The sequence below is a fragment of the Pagrus major genome, chromosome 11 (assembly GCF_040436345.1).
Source record: "Pagrus major chromosome 11, Pma_NU_1.0".
NCBI lineage: Eukaryota > Metazoa > Chordata > Actinopteri > Spariformes > Sparidae > Pagrus > Pagrus major.
The window spans coordinates 1,898,745-1,917,385 of record NC_133225.1 but is presented as its reverse complement, the minus strand read 5'-3'; the positions used below and the strand labels follow the sequence as shown (position 1 = coordinate 1,917,385).

General features: G+C 43.8%; 1 protein-coding gene across 3 annotated transcripts in view; it reads right to left on the bottom strand.

Annotated features, from left to right (window-relative positions):
- Positions 1-18,641, bottom strand: part of pik3r3b (phosphoinositide-3-kinase, regulatory subunit 3b (gamma)) — a 185,707-nt gene that overhangs the window by 78,486 nt on the left and 88,580 nt on the right. For 2 of the 3 annotated variants that reach the window (XM_073476042.1, XM_073476040.1), the window contains exons 6-7: positions 16,231-16,423; positions 13,924-14,012 (exon numbers count right to left, since the gene is read on the bottom strand). In XM_073476042.1, coding sequence (XP_073332143.1) covers positions 13,924-14,012; positions 16,231-16,423 — 282 coding nt within the window. The remainder of the gene's footprint in view (positions 1-13,923; positions 14,013-16,230; positions 16,424-18,641) is intronic. The other variant, XM_073476043.1, reaches the window with a different exon arrangement.

The window sequence follows — 18,641 nt, the reverse complement described above, 5'->3', positions numbered from 1 at the left end:
GTTTAACACAACCTGGATTACATCACCTCTGTAAGAGAGGGATTTGTGCCAACACAGGCGCTCTCCAAGGTCACTCATATAAAGAGGTGGAGGCTGATGATCAGTCGGATTAAAACTGCCTTCATTTATATCATATTTATCATATCTAACAAAAAGTAAGTGACCCTATAGTGCTGTGTTCATTTTTCACTAGCTAAAGATGAACTAATGACACCCGACACATGTTAACTGAGTGACTGAAACTCTCCACAGCCTCAAAAACATAATAAATATATCTCTTTGTCTTAGACAGAGAGCAGAAGAGAGATCTTTATCATTCTACTGAGAATACAAAACTCATTATTCTTGATCCCTCAAAGGCACCACAAACACACCACATCATGTGGCCTGGTTCTGTGTGTGTGTGTGTGTGTGTGTGTGTGTGTGTGTGTGTGTGTGTGTGTGTGTGTGTGTGTGTGTGGCTACAGCACATACACAGCCACATGTATGCGTGCCATGAGATCCAGCAGATTACCGTCACCTGTGGTTGTTCTGCCTCAAAGCTCGGCCTGTCAGCCACCAATTACAGCTCCCCGGCCGCCCATAAACCTCCCTGCATGAGAGGAAAGGTGAGATCGTCTCTTTATAGGAATCAAAGGAGGGAAATGACTCTCTCTCTCTCTCTCTCTCTCTCTCTCTCTCTTTCTCTCTCTCTCTCTTTTATCCACCTCAGTCCTTATAATATCAGGCAGATTTCATATCTTTCATATAAAGTGCCCTTGACCTTCAAGCAGTATGAGGGGTTTGATAGAGCATCGTAATGGGGCTCTATAACTTTCCGTGTGGTTGAGCAAGCAGAGCACTGCAGGCTAGCAGGGCAGCTTGCTACAGATTAGCTGTTAAAGTGTGTTGCTATAACTCGTCGAGCCCGTAAAACACATAAACCTGGAGGCTGGAGGCTGCACAGCCAGGAGGAGGGAAAGAAATCCACGTCATTCAGTCTTCTGTTGAACATTTCTAATGTTGAAGGACAAGGTTGACAAATCCCAAACCAACAACCTGCAAACATCAGTGGGAAATTTCTTTCATTTCTTGGGGACTATTTTCAGCTGCGGATTAATCCACGCTTGGTGCTCTACTGAGTGTTTGTGGCAGCAGGATGATGTATTTGGATTGAGTTAAAATAAACTAGTGTATCATCAGCATAGAAATAATTAGAGAAACCATATGTTTGGATGCAGGGATGGAATGTAACTAAATACATTTACTCAACTACTGTATACCTGTACTTCATATGACCATATATAATTCTACTCCACTTCATCTTGGAGGCAAATATTGTATTTTTTACTCCATTACATTTACTTGATGACTTTAGTTACTAGTAATTCTGGAAATAAAGCAACATCAGAGCAAAAGTAGCACATTTTTAAATCAATTCTATTTTTTGTCTGAGCACCAATGCCCAAAATAAAATAAATCTAACTTTACATAATTGAACTGCAGGAGAACAGATGATATAAATGGATTTATTTTAACATGAGCGAACTCCCAGGACTTTGGGAGAGATGTAAAAAGGAGTACAGATATAGAGGGAAGGGGAAGGACGTTACAAACACCTACTCATCCCTCGATGCTCCTCTATCAGTTTATTTCTAAACTTAGCATAAACAATTCGTCACCCAGGTTAGCTAACAGAGGCCTAATTCACATCATCTGGAGTCGTGAAACCCCGGGGGCTGAATCAACAAAGCCTTCCAAGGCCGAGAGCTGCTGCAAACTGACCAATTTAGGAGCAAAATCGAGAAAACAAAAGGCAGGATGAAGTGCGTCGTGCATGTTGATCAGCCCACTCTGTGGCCAGCTGTTCCCAGAGCTGCCCAGAGGTAAAGAAAACCAACTCATTAGTAATTCAAATCTGGCTGAGTCAGGAGGACAAAACAGTAGGTCTGATTCGAAAACAGAATTATTACTGCAGGAAAAACAACCGATCCCCGGTGAAACATGCAGGGAGAGAGGAGAGGAGATGGAGTTAGGCAAAAAACAGACAAACAGACGTGGAGACAGAAATATACATGTGGATGCAAACTAACACGATGACCCAGTGTTTCTAAAAACCACTGAACGAGATGCGAAGCCAAACCTGAGGTTCAGGGACATTCACATGACAGTTTAAGTGATACTCTGGTGTGCACGGTCGAGCAAAAGAGAAATCCAGAGATGACAGAGGTGAAGTGTTCCTCAGGCGAGATTTATAAGAGTTTTATCTGAACTTGTGACGCTCTGAGCTCAGGTATGTCATGTGGTCTGCAATTTCAACTACTCCAACTCAAACCAGATCTCTGAACATCTCACTATTCTTGTATTTGTATCTGTGTTTGTACGGGAGATTTAAAAAGCAGCCAGCAGCAGTTAGCAGCTAGCTCAAAGAAGAAGAAAAGCTATCGAAAAGGTCTGCAAACATGGGAGACAACCTGGTGCGGGAGCTGCCTCCCCTCCGAGAAGAGGACAAGATCAACCGTGAGATCAACCGTGACGTACGTAAAACGTCACACCTCTTTTCATTGCAGAATGCCGGAACGCTGTCTAAAAGCACAAACCGAGGTGTGTTTTACCTCCACGGGGTGAACTATGTCCAGAAAAAATAAGTGTTACAGTACAACCTTCACAGCGCATACACTCGGTGTTGGGTAAAAACGACTGTCTGCTTCTAGTTTAACTTGCTCAGACAGTGTTGTGTCAATCTGTGAGTCCTTTCTTACTCTGGAGCAGAGGTAACATGTATTTGTGCTGCTGCTCTGACTGCCTCTGGCCCCTTCAGATGATGTCAGAGAACGAGGGCTAAACAAAGACAAAGAGAGAGGGAGGATGGAGAGAGAGGTGGTGGCGGACAGAGACGGAGACAAGAAGCAGCACATTGGTATTCACGGCTGGTTTCAGCTCACCCATCCATCCCTGCCTCATATTCTTTACATCATATTTGCCCTTCAGTGCAGCAAATGTCTCACACACAGCTGGTGGAAACTACGTGTCGCCTCGCAGGGGAGCCGGACAGTCGATCACACGCACACTCCTGCGTGCACGTACGCTCACACGACATCCCGCCGAGCCGAGGCAAAAACAAGCATTTTTAATTGCTACATGGGAGAGTCAGATGTTTCATTTTCATTTTATCACATAGTTATGTGCATCATTATAACTTTGGGTCAGAAGTTCAATGCATTATTGATGGTCTGCATGGAGAAAATAAATCATTTAGCCATAAACTGCCAGTGAAGTAATTGCAGCTCGCTCCTTCTAAGTTTTTTGGAGCATTTCCATATAATTATGACTCTCTGACGGTAACAGTTTCTTCTCTCTGTTGCAGATTTTGCCGTCACTTCTGAGCTCCTTTAGCAGAACATCCAGATACTAAAAGTCTGCAGGGTTCTTTCTGGTGAGACATGATGCAATATAAGTACTACTCTGTTTTAATGAGGCTGCATCCCGAGAAGAAAATTGAATTTGAAGTACGAGCCCACTTTATTTAAGACAAGAGTGAAGAGCAGAGGGATCAGATAACACAGAGAGGAGGTGAAATATGTTAAGAATGACAATCAATCTGGTTAGTCTTTGAAATGCTGTCCAAATAAAGACCACGTGTAACCTACATGAATGTTTACACGTATCTGTATATGTGTCTTTTGAGTTTTAAAGGTTCAGTTTGCAAGAAATCAGTCAGAATTTGAAGGTAGCTCCAAAACTACCAGGGGCAGCATAACCGCTAACTGCTGCTCAGAGGGCTATCAGACCTCTATCGCCTCTTGCAGTACTACTAGACAGGGTGGGCCATGGCTAGCTGGTTAGCATGCTAACTTCAGTAGACATCTCACATCAACACAGTACGTAGATGCCTTTGACATAACGTCAACACTGTTGTTTCTTCACACTTGATAACGTTCGTTCATTCTATTTGTGTTTTGAACAAAAATTCTGGCTGTAACTTACAAATCGCCCCTTTAAAAGATTAAAACAAACCTGATTTAAGACTCTTAACAGCATAAAAACATCTTACTTTTTGGAGAATTGTAGTGAAACATGCACTTAAAAGAGAAAGTGGAAAAGAGAGATGTAAGGAGGACAAGATGGAGGGAGACGGAGCCAGTACATGGCAGGAGGTGTAGCTTCTGCGACCTTATGATCCTTAAAATTACATATGAAGGGATAAACACGGGAGCCAGGGGCTGTTTGATGTTAATTCAAGCTTTACATGAGCACATTACAGCAGAATTTGGACATTAACCAGAGGAGAGCTTCTTCCCAGAATACATCATAAAACAACTCAACCAGAGCGCAGTATGCTGGATGATGGGTATTATAAGATAATCTTCTAATAGAGACTGAGCTGAGGGATAAGGCTGTGTAGGGCTGAGGGATGTAGAGGAAGACGACTACACCGCTAAATTTTAACCTTTTAATGTGGCACTTCTGTAGCTCGGGGGAACGTCTTAACCGTCCGGGCCTGAAGGGAATAATTGAGTCAAAGGTTTAGAGAGGAGAGCAGCAGATTATTACAGTTTTACACGTTCTGGGCTCAAGAAATAAGATGATTTTCAGCATCGTCTTAAAGTCTGTGTGTAGCTAACAGGTCTGTGAGACGTTAATTAAACTCGCTGCTCACAAGCTGATTTGGTGTAATTATGATGTAGTTTTAATATTGCAGGTTGTTTAGTCATGAACAGAGCAGGTGACGTTGACCTGATGATGGAGCTTCATCAGACGTGTCAGTCTGGACCAAAGACGGTGTAAAATATGGATGAAGCTTTCAGGTCTGATGAAGTGAAGCCAACGCAGAAGTGCTTTAAAACCTGCATTCATTCAAAAAGAAGAATGAGAAGATGACACTGCTTCTCAGCTGATTTATCACCTCAGGAAACAGTTTCCTGATAAGCTCATTGTCTCAGTCTCTAGCTTCAAGTCTTCTCCGACACAGCATGGTGTTCATGTTCATGTTCATGTTCAGGGTGTGCTTGAGGACGTGGCCACCTCGTGATTGACAAGTCGCCACCAGGCTGTTAGTCAGATTCAATCAGGACATCCTCCCCAGCTCCACCCTCTCGTCCAAATATTTTCACTTCTGGCTCCAAAAAAGCCAAGATGGCGACGGCCGTGATGCCAAACTGAGGCTTTCAAAAAAGTCCACAGACCAATGAGTGACGTCACTGTGGGTTAACACGTGGTCTGGACCAAATTTGCGGACCGTCAGACCGGCCAAGCTGATATTCTTAGAACCACTCAGCTGACGTGGCCAACACTGTTTGACACTGACTGCCTGGTTAGCCTGTTTGCTACTGTCAGCGCGCACGTGTCTTAGTGCGCTATGTACAGTTTATATTGGGATATTTAGTCAAGTGATGTCAAATAAAAAAACAACAATACCAATAAAAAAGGTTTGGGGACAATGACGTTCACCGTGTCTTTGGAGGATTCTTATTTCGATACAATCACAAAGGGACTTCTGAATGGCTGCGACACACAGAGCTTCAGTTTGTATGTGAAGTGCTTGTTTGTGTCACGGGGACATTGTTGTGTTGAAATGGGAGAGAAACACAAAGAAGCAGATGGTTGTCTAAAATATAACTGTGTTTCCCTTCATTAGAACGAAGGGGCCGATAATAAACCTACTGTATCCTGCAGCATCGGGACGGGAGGCGTCCACACACTACTACTGTTGAACCAAGAGTTTGGTGTAAGTTACAACCACACTGATACACAGTGACATCAGGAGCATCATGAGGAGGTTCTTGTTCATATCAGGGCTTCCACCATTTTATGACGCCCCTTTGATTGACAGCAGTGGCCCTGACTCTGCGTGTGTGTGTGTGTGTGTGTGTGTGTGTGTGTGTGTGTGTGTGTGTGTGTTCTGACCCTCACCTCCTGACCTCCTGTTGGGACTAACTGGGCCACATGTCTCCTTGTATCCAGCAAACAAAGTCATTTCAAAGACCATTACCTTCATCCCACAGAGGTACTGTGACCTCTGACCTCATGATAGGGTGAGCGAGAGAGAGAGAGAGAGAGAGAGAGAGAAAACCTGTTTAGAAATCAGATCGTTGGATCTCAGGGACATTTTCCTCTTTTTTTGGAGGCGCATCAGAAGCTCTCTGAACACAGACAGTTCTGACTTTTTAAAATATATTTTTGTTTTCAGTTTATCCATCATAATGTTAAAAAGCAGTTGTTTGCAGCCACCCAGGTACAGAACATCTGCTACTGGGTCTGTAAGGAACCGATGTGATCCAGAAAGAAATAAAGAAGAAAAACAGAATAATAATATTTTAAGGGTGTTGCAACCTGCTAACATGAGAAACTCTCTCCAAAACAAATGACGACTCTCTCGCTGGGATTTTTACGAAACTTAAGTTGAAAACACGGGAGAATGAACAGGCCGTGTGTGTGTGTGTGTGTGTGTGTGTGTGTGTGTGTGTGTGTGTGTCATTAGCTGATACATTGAGCCATGTAATTGTGTGCAGCTGAAGGAGGAGAGGCCGGACAGAGACCCACAAACACAGCAAATACTAATAAATAGACACACACTAAAAGCCCAGTCCTCGCTTGACCTTAATCACATTATACAATCACGATCCTGCACACATATTCACACATACTGCCTGTGTGTGCGTGTGTGTGTGTGTGTGTGTCCTGTGGGTGACCCCGTACAGTGGGATTAAACCGGATGTTAAGCTGGCACTTTTCCTCCCGATGGGATACAGTCACGACACGACTTCACTGTGAACCCTCGTACAGATTATGTGTATGTATCCATACACGTAATGTAATATTTAATATTTATGTATGTGACTCTCGTGCACACACACACACACACACTCATTATAATCTCTAATCTCACACACACAAACATGACCTCACAAGCTCTCTGGTGCTCTCAGCTTTGACCTTGGAAAGTACGAGTGTGTGTGTGTGTGTGTGTGTGTGTGTGTGTGTGGCTTTACATTTCTGATTCTATCATTTGGATTTTTTTTATTATGATTTCCATTTTTCAAGTTTAAGAGAGAAATGGATGGAGGAGTCTCTAGACGTCACTGACTTTGTGTGGATCTGGATAAAGATAGAGCTTTATTCAACACTGGTAACAGCAGTGACTGTGCACAGTATCTAGGATTGTTACCATCACAGTGAGGGTTGCCAGGTTTGATACCATTGTGCCTGTAAAGACACCAAAACTAAACCTGTGCTCACTGACTGCATTTGTCCTGCACATCTGAATCCAGCTGAGTAGCCAATATCCATGACTGGCAAGTAACTTCAAGTACATCAATAATATAACAAACATTCACGGTTAGAAGTTGCTGGAAAATATGGACATTTGAAAGCGAGGTGTCTGCTGATGAGCAAAGTTAAGGTATTGGAGTTGGTATCAGAACATCTGGATTGATAACAAAACAAGATGTGTCGCGATCTGGACGTCAGTCAGAAGAAAGATTGTGAACAGAGGACAATAATGAAGTGAACAAAGACGAACACTGTCGGCTGTAACAGCAGCCAGCTCTCTGATGGAGTCTGTGAGCAGGAGATTTTACCACCAAACTGTCCTCAGATACATTACCAGCCAAACAAACGGCCTGAGAGAGCAGAGAGAGAACCAGTGTGTGTGTGTCTGTGTGTGTGTGTGTGTGTGTGTGTGTGTCAGCGTATGTCGTATTCATGCCAAGCTGTGGGCATGGTTTGCGTGCCTGGGAAGGAAAACAGCACATAACAAAAGCAGAGGGAGAGGGCCAGAATGTGAATGGGTGTGTTTACAATCCTCCTGGTTTTTTTTCTTTTCCAACTGATTCAAGACTGCTGGCTGACAGACCCAGCCTTCACATGCAAGTGATGTGCACACACACACACACACACACACACACACACACACACACACACACACACACACACACACACACACTGTGCAGAGATGCTGAGCTGCAGCACTCAGGTGGAGCAGCACCGGTCGTATATTCAGACTCCATTTGGAGAACATGGCTCGGAGGGGTAGCTCTTCTGAGGGGTCAATGGGCATCTACACACACGCACACACACACACACACACACACACAGTCACACACCTCTGTGAAGGGGTTAACATACCGCCAACAGGCACTGTGGTAACCCTTGACCTCCACTAATGCTGTCTGGAGGGGAGGCGGGGGAGGTAATGGGTGAGAAAAATGCTCACACATGAACCTGACCTCCCTGTTTTTAGCCTGCCTCGCTCTGTCCCCCCCCTCCCCCCCCCCCCCCGTCTGCATTCATCAAACAAAGAAAGGATTCGACAACATGAGCTGATCACACACACACACACACACACACACAGCATCCGAGCATGCAGAAAAATCTGTTGGATCAGAGGGGGTGAGTGGCGACAGAGATCTGATTGGATCAATCACAGATCATTAAAAACATCAACATTGGACGATTAATCTGAATCTTATATATAATAATATGTCACGACTGTGGAAAAAACCTTTGATGGTTCACAATGATCACGTGTTGAGGTTTTTTTTAGGTTGTTTTGGTTTTGTCATACATTTATATGCATAACAATCCACTTTATGTTAACTAGTCTCATTTGCAAACACTCCTTTAAGTTAACTGAATGTAACCTGGGTTATATTTTCTATTAATGTAAGAATGTTAATTACCTGACGAGTTGCAAAAACGTTGTTAGTTAACATGTCGGTATTTCATTAGTTTACAGCCCAAATGCAAAACAACACTGTGATACAATATCCATATGTAGTCAACTGTATGTCTGGTTCAGGTTTCAGGGACAGAAAAGTCCAGTGTTACTCAAGAAGCAACATGTTTCCTCAACCAAAGTGTTTTTGTTGCTGAAACCACAGAGAGGAGTCTGGATCTGAGTCCAGGACTTCACCACACAGAGACTCTGCTGTGACACACGAGTGTTCAAGGTTTCTTCTTTAGCACCCGCTGGTTTTTAAAAACAGGACGAACAGGACGGCACAGTGACACAGATTACATTATAATAAACATCGGATCAACGAAGTATAAGAGCTCCTAAACCGGGCAGCGGTTACATTCGACACCACACAGTAACTGGAAAACAGAATTTCTAGGAGACAGGATTATAAATTCATGGTAATCCAACATGTCTTTGGATGATTCAGTATGCTTCAGATTGTCCAACAGCTTCTGAAACTCCCTTTCTAACGATGGATCTGTCAGGATATCCCCGAGTCCACCAAACACTTCCGGTGAAGTGAGCAGTGTAACGTGTGCAACGCCATGAAAGACCGTTCAAATCCTCCATTTCTAGCATCTTCGGTGTCTGGCCCGTCCCTACGACAGCAGGCAGTCATTTTATCATTTCTTCTTCTTGTTGTTTTATATTCAGATCCATGAGTCATATTTAATTACTTAAATCGGTGAAAGGTTTAGCTACCAGAGCCAAAATGCAGAACAATGTGTCTTTGGTGAAATCTGAAGTTGCTGGAGGTTTTCTTGGACCCACATTCTTTATATGTGTTTACAATCCAGCCATGATTTCATTTCATCCTGATTGTCGTACTGTGATTATTGTCCGTCCTCCCTGGGAGAGAAGGATCCATCCTCTGTTTCTCTTCTCGGGGTTTCTTCCATTTATTTGGAGAGATTTAACTTATCTGCGTCAGGGCTCTGAGGACGGAGGGTGTCAGACTGTGATGCCCCCCGGCAGGCAAATTTTATGAGATCAGGCTACAAAAATAAAAATGACTTGACTTGGCTGAATTCGCCGCCTGCCCACTTAAGCAGATAATTTCTGTCTGGACAAAAAACCAGGAAGCTCAAGATTCATATTATGACTGCGTATAAATAATACAGAGATCCCGGGAGAATAAAACGCAGATAGGGAACGTGTACGGGTGTTACATCAGCACGATTTCCCACATTATTCCCCTGATTATAAAGAAACAAGAGGCTTTATTCAGACACCCCACAGAGAGAGAGAGAGAGAGAGAGAGAGAGTTGTGTAAGAGATGTTACAAAAGACACACTTCAAAGAAGCACAACACAGCTCCCTCTGGTCCTTTTGTTGCTGTGATGTAAGCTCGTCTGCCAACACACACACATTCACACACTCACTTCTTCTCTGCTGCTTCATTTAACTGCAGCGTTCAGGCTGGATGTGACACATAACTTTCTAAAATGTGCACAGAGCCTGCACGTATACACGTTCGATGCCAAAGTAACTCGTCAGAAGTCGAGAAAAAATAAGAAAAAAAGAGCAAATGAGGAAGCACGAGTAAAACCAGGACACCCTGAGGAGAAGCTCTGTGAAATGTCGACTGGGTGGAGAGATGTTAACTCAACCTGAGCATGCTGAATGTCCTGATGTGAGCTTCCATCAGGCTACGCTTTAACATTTGCATTTTAAAGATATTCAGAATCAGGAAAAAAAAGCAGCCGCGACCCCGATGCATCCTTTCTGCCTCCCCACCCTGCAGGACGGAGGTTTATTCCATGAATTATTGATCGTCCTCCAGACATCATCCTGTTCTTTTGTGTGTCACCCACAAAAAATGAAAATCGAACAAATGACAGTGGAGTCCCACCGCTGGGTGAGTCGGATCTGTGGCTCTGTGTTTTCAGCACCACACCTCAAGGCTGAGGCCAATGGAAAAGTTCCTCAAGATAAAGGACAACTAGAGGTCACAAAACAATCTCAGACCGCACAGAAGATTGTAAATGTCCAAAGGATTTTTTCCCACGAGGTAACGTCTAAATTGATGGTTTGACTTCTTCTGATTTCCCTGAACTGGTAATTTTGTGGACGACTGTTCCATTAAGACTCCTGAGCTTGATTGGACGTCCACTTTAGGAGCTAGACTTGATTATGATTTGGGATACTTTCCTTAAATAAGGGTGTTTGGATAAAACACCTACATTAACTTGTCAAAAGCTAAACTCTGAGTCAAGAATGACTCACAGCTTTGAATGACTCAGAGTTTTGGCGAAAAGTTTGACCATTACCGCTCAGTTCTGAGAGGTTAACACAGCGGTGGAGGTGGAGGTGGAGATGAAGGTGGAGTCGGGGAGGCCGAACATGAAATCAGTCGAGAAGATGTCGTTAATCTTGAAAGTTGTTTGCTGTCAGAAGTTTGTAACACGTCCAGCGAGTCCTCATCAGAGGAAGGACTGCAGAGGTCGACTGTAAAAGCAGCGTATTACAACCCACACTTTCTTATTCGACCGAGACCTCTAGTGGCCGTAGTAATTATTACAGCAGCAAAAGAGGAAGTCAGGCAAAGTGCATAGGGAGGAGGACAGGGTGGATGGTTGGGTGTCTCATGTGAAGCCAACGGTGAACGGTGAGTTATTTTAACTTACTGACGTAAAACCACTGAACGTAACTCAGGTCACATAAGCAACATGCTTATTTCTTCTTGCCATGTTGTTCTGGTAATGCTGATATACAGTTACTCTCAATTTACCTATTCAGTTATTGTAGCTACAAGGACGTGTTGGAAGAGGTTGATTGTCAGCAACTCTCAAATTGACATGTATGACCAGTGGAGAGTGCCAGCGGCAGGCGTACGGGACCTTCGTGGGCAATGTTATGAAACGGTCGCGGTTTTGGTCAGGACGTAATGTCATACATCAGGATTAGGCACTAGAACTACTTGGGTATTTTACAAAAACTAACCTGGAGTACAGGACACAAGTTGAGAATGTTACATACTTCAAAATAAGTGAACATCTTGATATCTTGGAGAAAGTGACTAAGCTTATTGACGAAGGAGAAATACTGCCTCTCTTAATAAGACACGGATCCTATTCATCAACCTACGATGAAACCTGGGGGACAACGTGGGAGATACCAGCAAAGGTGGATGAAAAATAAGGCATTTTCACTGAAGGCCTGAGGCAGGTTCCAGTAGGCCTATCCATCTGGTGAGTCTGTCCAGGTTTTGTCCTTGCCGGGTCACATTTTAACCGTTAATCTGAGTCTCATCTGCTTCTTAGTGCAGCGCCTACCATCACCAGCTCTGAATGAACCACTGCTCCATGGAAAGGAAACCTGACCCCTGAGCAGCAGCTTTAATCACTGCTAGGACCAATATGTCGACCCCGGCCTTAACACCGTGGCCCTCAACAGACCAGTACAACCTCATACACACAGACACATTGACCTACTGACATTTATACACACTGGCCCACAGACATTGACCTCAGCAGACCGGCTTGGCCTCTTTGCAATCAGCCACACACCTGCTGTCTGACCTTCCCTCCGTCCTCATAGAGCCTGATTGATCCTCCACAGCATTTTATTTCTGCAGACGTACGCCAAAGACTCAGGCGGGTTAAAGCTACAGCAGCCACTACGACACTGCTGGTGCCCTGACCCATAAAACACAGCTGCAGCCAACATCTCAGGTCACTCCTCAGATCTCATTTTAACTGGTCGAGTCCAACGTGTCGTACAGCTGGACGAATCAGAGCGAACAGCCTCATCTGGTGTCAGGTGGTACAGCTGACTGTGCAAATGTGACACCAGAAGCAAGAATATCCATGAATTGTCCTCGTTATAAAGCTATTATCTCCATGAACATAAAACAGATGTACTGAATATTCCTTTGATGAATTTTACATTTTTTACTTACAATTTTGTCTGATTTGGAGGGTCTGCTGTCTAAACAGTAGTGTGTCCGTTCGTTTGTTGGTTGGTTGGTCAGCTGGATGACACAAAAACTACCCCATAAACTTGTGGTGTGGTTCTGGATAAAGGGACGGATCCAGGAATGTTTTCTCTCGGTTTCTTGAACATAACGTTATTCAACATTTTGGTAAATTTTTCAGCGAATAATGGATCTCTATGAAAGAAGCCAGGTGTATTCAGGTGGCTGGTATCTCGGGTGAGAATACAAAAGGCAACACTAGAAATGTGCGATGCTGAAAACCTGTCGTCCTCTTAAATAATGTGCGACTGCAAAGGGCCCGACAGACAGCAGCTCTGTCCCTCAGACATGATGGGAAAATCTCCTGACATCCTCGACACTCTTCAGCAGCATCTTGAAGGACCACAGTGTCCAACGTTGGCAATTTTATTATGTGATAACACCTTTAAAAGTTTATTCTATAAAATGCCAAAACAACAAAGGCAAAAGGTGACGAGGGTCAGGTCAGGTCAGCTACATGAAGCCTCTCTGGACTTTAACCTTCATCAGACATCAGTTCTGTCTGAAGCTGCCTCACCTCATGTGCACTTAAACATATCATACTTGACCGTGTTTCACCTCAGGTCCAAACCCTGTTAGTCTAAGAAAGAAGGTTGTTTTTCTCAGCCTTTCGGAGAAACGATGCTGAGGTCTGAGAAATCTCTAAAGTGTACACAGCCCGGTCCATATACACTGAACCAGACCGCTCACATTCATACCAGCGCTCTCAGCTGCGACCGTCCAGCAGAGGAGGAATGCAAAAAGAAAAACATCATGAAACCGCTGTGTTCTGTTGCCATAAACTCTGTACATCCCGACTGTAAACTAAGCTAACGTTAAAGTTGTTATTTCATGCTTCATGCCCAATTTATCACAGCAGCTGGGGCAAAATGTTTGTGTTGTCCACATACTTTACAAACCAAACATGTGTTTTCCACTGCAGTTTGTGGTTCAGCGAGGGAAGGGAAAGGGAATGTCATATTTCCAGTGTGGGAAACGTATGGTGAAGTAAACTTCAGCCACTTTGTCACCGAGCAGAAAATCAACTGACGGAGCAAAGATGAGCTCTGGTGTCGTTTCTCAGCGGCACAAAAGATGGCGAGCCACGTGGCATCATATCGCACAATGACTGACCACAATATACTCTCCAACACCTACAAGCATCTATTAAGGCTGCGAGGTGAAAGAATATAAGAGTGAGTGCACACGGTGTGTAAAGACGGAGAAGAGAGAACGGTTCGGATCCTACCTGGTGCTGCCTGCATCTCCATGAGACCTCCTGTTGCGATTAGAGCCTCCAAGATCCTGACGTGATGCTCCGGGTTCACATCCGCACTGCTAACACAAACACACAAAGTACATATGAAGAAGACAGGGAATATAGCTTTAATGAGTTTACTTGATCATCTGTCTGGTCAGAGATAAACAGAGACAAAGGCACAATCCTTCACCTTCACCTCAGAAGATGCTGAAGAAGCCCAGTCACCAGGATGTAAGGCAGTTTCTGCAAACCACAGATGTGTCCAAGGTTGACATTTGTCCCAAATGTGGCATATCACGTTCACATTATATGCTTATTAGCTGGCTTTCACATCAGTGGCTGGAGGGGGCGGTGGTGGACCAAACGCAGTTCAGGTCACACCAGTGGATATCTTTAGGGACACTCGGGGACATTTGCAGCCATTTTGCACGGGAAAATCTGTGATCATGGCGACCGAAACAGGTATTTTAAGCCAAACCATGTCATATCAACCTGCCAGACAGATGATCAAGTAAGAAACATCTGCTCTCTTCTTTATCTGGACACATGCATCTCGGATCATGCACTATTAGTTAGTGAGAGCTCAGCGGCACCACTGAACAATGTCAGCATGAATTGAATTTCCCTTTATTCTGTGCCTGAACAGCAGGACGACTGATGCGAGACTGAAAACAAACTGCACTGATGGTGTGGTAACATAGAAACACAAGATAAATAACCTGAATATTACCACACAGTGCTGCAGTAAAGGCCAGAACATGTGAGAAAATGTGTGACCATCTAAACGCTTGCAGATTGCAGCGTGTTCTCCCAAACTATCAGGAATGTGTAAACATTTCCACACGAAATATTCTAACATGGGAGCTGGCTGTAATAGCATGGCATGCTATGAAACGCCGCTCTGGTCTTTATCCTCCTGTTGTGCACGTCAGAGGTGAATTTGGTCGATCAGGCTTTGCAAACAATCGCTGCTTCTGACTCACTGACTGCCTCCACTACATCTCCGCTGCACACAACACCACAAGGAGAAATTCCTCTGTAATTTCTGGAAAAACAGACGCAGGCGAGCTTGTGCAGGGTACTGAGAAACAAAACAATACCATTAGCCTCGTTAATGCCGTTCTCTCAGTGTTCAAACATCCAGCTCCTTAACTGCAGGATGTTGATGTTACAGCGGAGCCAGATATCATGCCTGGTTTTCCTGTCAGAGCTTCTACTGCAGAAGTTTTGATTGAGATTGTCTCGATCCAACAATGAAGATGCTGGATTAAAGACAATTTTGCTGGTTTGATTCGAGTTTTGTTCAGGAAATGAGCAGTGTGTTTAATTTGCTACTTTCAGTGTTCAGCCAGAAAGTTACTTTAGTTCTCTGGCTGATTCACAAATGTAGAATCAGATGGAAATACCCTCTCTGCCCACACGCTGTGGGAGTTTTTTGCAAGAGAAGTGACTGTGATTGGAATAATTAACGGGTTTTATGCAAGAAATGGAAAGAGAGGAAAGAAATAGATGATAAATGCCGTTTCACAGCTGGATGGAAAGAACCTCTCACAGCTTTCTTTCACGCTTGATTTTCATGTTTTGATTCTGAGCTCAGATTTGAGATAATTCTTTAAGGACCATGAAACGTACAAAATTAAATGTGCAAAGATGATAATTTACCAGACAATTAGACTTCTTAACTGACATTTTGCTGCTTAAATCTATCCTCTGATAGACGTGATGATGAATCAGCAGTACAACCAATGACGTGTTCAAAAGTGAAAGTCACAGACACACTGTGGTCGTACAAGTTTAAAACAACTCCTAAGATGCATTTTAACTCGCAGAGGTTTGAATTCTGTAGCGTACGTTGCTAATAGCGAGCTGAAGCTAAAGACTGCACTTTGAATTAACCTGATAAAACATTCAACAGCTGTGATCAGTTCACTTTCACATTCTGGGTCAGTTCTGGATGAATGTGACTGGTTGTTGATTTCTTCTGCAACAAGTAAATATTTGGATTTTCTGCAGCTCTGGTTTGTGACTTTGATTGGCTTCATTCCTCCAAAGCTTTGCCAGCTAACAGCAGCTTAGCTTGTGTTTCTAGCATTTAAGAGTAAAGAGACAGCTGAGTGTTTCTGTGGTCAGTGTCGCCTCATGGAAAGGTTAGTTTTTCAGTCCATTAACTACTAATGGAGCCTGAAGCTTCAGTGATGACATGTTTTATCTGTACAGGCAGAAACTTTTATATTCTGTGTTACAAAGCTGAAAAAAACATGCAAGAAAACACAATCGAGGGTGAAACCTGCGTACCTGAGAGGAGAGTGCTTGAAGACGGCCTCGGCGAAGGCCTGTCCCAGCAGCCGGGGACCGGTCTGACTGAGCTGGCTGACCCGGGCCAGGTGTCTGCTCAGGTGGACCAGGAGCTGGTGGTTGGCCTGAGGGATGCTGGGAGAATCCAGGATCCTCTTCAGCCTCTCCCCGCACTCCTCCACACTCTGACTCTCTGCAAGACAAAAACAACAGCAGAGTGGGGCCTTCAGAGCAGTGTTTCCAGCACTCGATCTCTGCTATAAGCCATCACAATATGCCTCATGGTCCTGAGAAGAGAGGATTTGTGCATTGTCACAGCCAACAAAGCCGCCAAATGGACAACTGCAGTTCAAGTCACTCCACTGGATTTTTTTAAGGACACCGAGAAACATTTACCGACGTTTTTGTTTTTTTTACGGGAAGTCGAACCATCTCCAGCTGTGATCGCAGCGACCAAAACAGGTATTTTAAAACCAAACCATGATGCTCTCCTGACCCTAACCAAGTGCTTTTGTGCCAAAAACCCATCCAGAGCATAAACACAGTGTTGTGACAAGAGAGAAAGTTGCACCATAAAGAAACGTCCAGTTTTAACTTTAACTATTTATGCAGATTAGAGAAAAACAAGAGTACATGTCTGAAAGGACGTCACACATTCACGTCTACTTAACTGGTGATCCTGTAATCCTGTTCAGCATTTTGTTTCCTGTGAGCTTCAGAATTTACTGTAAGTTATTCTAACAAAGTTTATAATCAAAAAGTTAGTGGATCAGCTGTGGAGATTTGGAGCGAACAGCTTCTCTCTGGATCAAACATCACATTACATGTGGATCAAATAAAACCTTGCTGCATCATTAAATGTCCAGTAATCAAAGTAAGATGGAAGTGCATGCACCTGCGTGTCTCAGCTCCTGGTGAACATCTGATCGGACACCCTGGATGCTGCATGCATATCACATAATCTCATCAAAAGACATTTCACCATCTCAGTCAGACACAGTGAACACAGAGCAGACGTCCCCGCTGCGCTGCACCTCCATCAATATCCATCCGAGCATGTAGCCAACCGCTAGCCGACTTTGAGGAGATCTATGGCCTTGGCAGGACATCAGTGATTTGAATTCAGACCCGGTCCAGCAGCCAGCTGCTAGCCAGCTAGCCTGACAGACGCTATGGAGAAAATCACAGGGGTTTGGTACACGAATGCTTGTAAAACCGACACAGCGGGAGGCAGCGCAGGGGATAATACAACTCCTTTTTTGTGTTAGCCGGGATTCAGACAATGGGCCGTGTTTGAAGAGGACCAGACGTATTGACGAGCGCTCTCACCACAGGCCCCTTTACCACTGCAAACAAGCTGCAAACAAGAAAACATCTGTGCCTGAGCCCGCTGTGTGCCGGGTTTATGACGGGGGGAGGCTCAGTGGGAGAGCACAGATCTGCCACTGAACACCAGACTGATCAGGTCCATTTATCTCCGTCTGAACCGATGTGTCTGTGTTTTTATACTGCAAGTCTGAACTCATCATAAAGTTTGTCCTTCAAAATAAAGTCATAGTTTTCTAACCTAAAACTAATTAGGACTCATTTTAAACTAAATTCTCTTCTCTATTCATGCTGTGTTCAGTTTTGTGTCACTGAGTGTGTCTGTGTGTGTGTGTGTGTGTGTGTGTGTGTGTGTGTGTGTGTGTGTGTCTGTGAGTGTCTGTGTGTGTCTGATGTGTTTGTGTGATGTGTTTGTGTGAGTGGAGCTGTGTTGTTATGAAGTAATTAAAAACGAACACAATGACTTGTTTAGTCAAAGGAATAGTTTTGTATTTTATTTCACCACCTTCTCACTGAAAACACGGTCAGCCATGTTGTCACAGCGGGGTTGCCAGGCAACTAACTAAAGTTACTGCTCATGACCGACACACAACTGGATCGCAGCTCAGTGTCTGACTCTGATTTGACTTCTTTGTGATATTAACAAAACAAATGATTTATGCTTTATCTGCTCAGTAAAATGTTTCCTGTTGACTTTCTGCTGCTCTGTATTAATTAACAAAACTGGCTCTTTGCACTGCTTCATAGTAAAAGCTTTTAAATGACTACGTCAGAGGGGAATTTTATTGTGAAGAATTTAAAGGACATTAAATGTGTTTATTACTGAATTAGCGGAGCCTTGTTGGCTGCCATCCTTCAATCATACTACAAGCAGGAAGACTACTTACAGGCGTGTAAATCACAAGTTTCATCACGACACCATATTATATCAATTCTTTGGACAACGACACGATATTTGCAGATATCACAAAGTCTCACAAAAAGCAACTAAAATATGATTTGACAACTTTATTACTGAACTCTTCAGTGGAAATATTATTGTATCAATAGTTCCAGACATTTAAATGGAAAACAATCTGCTGTTT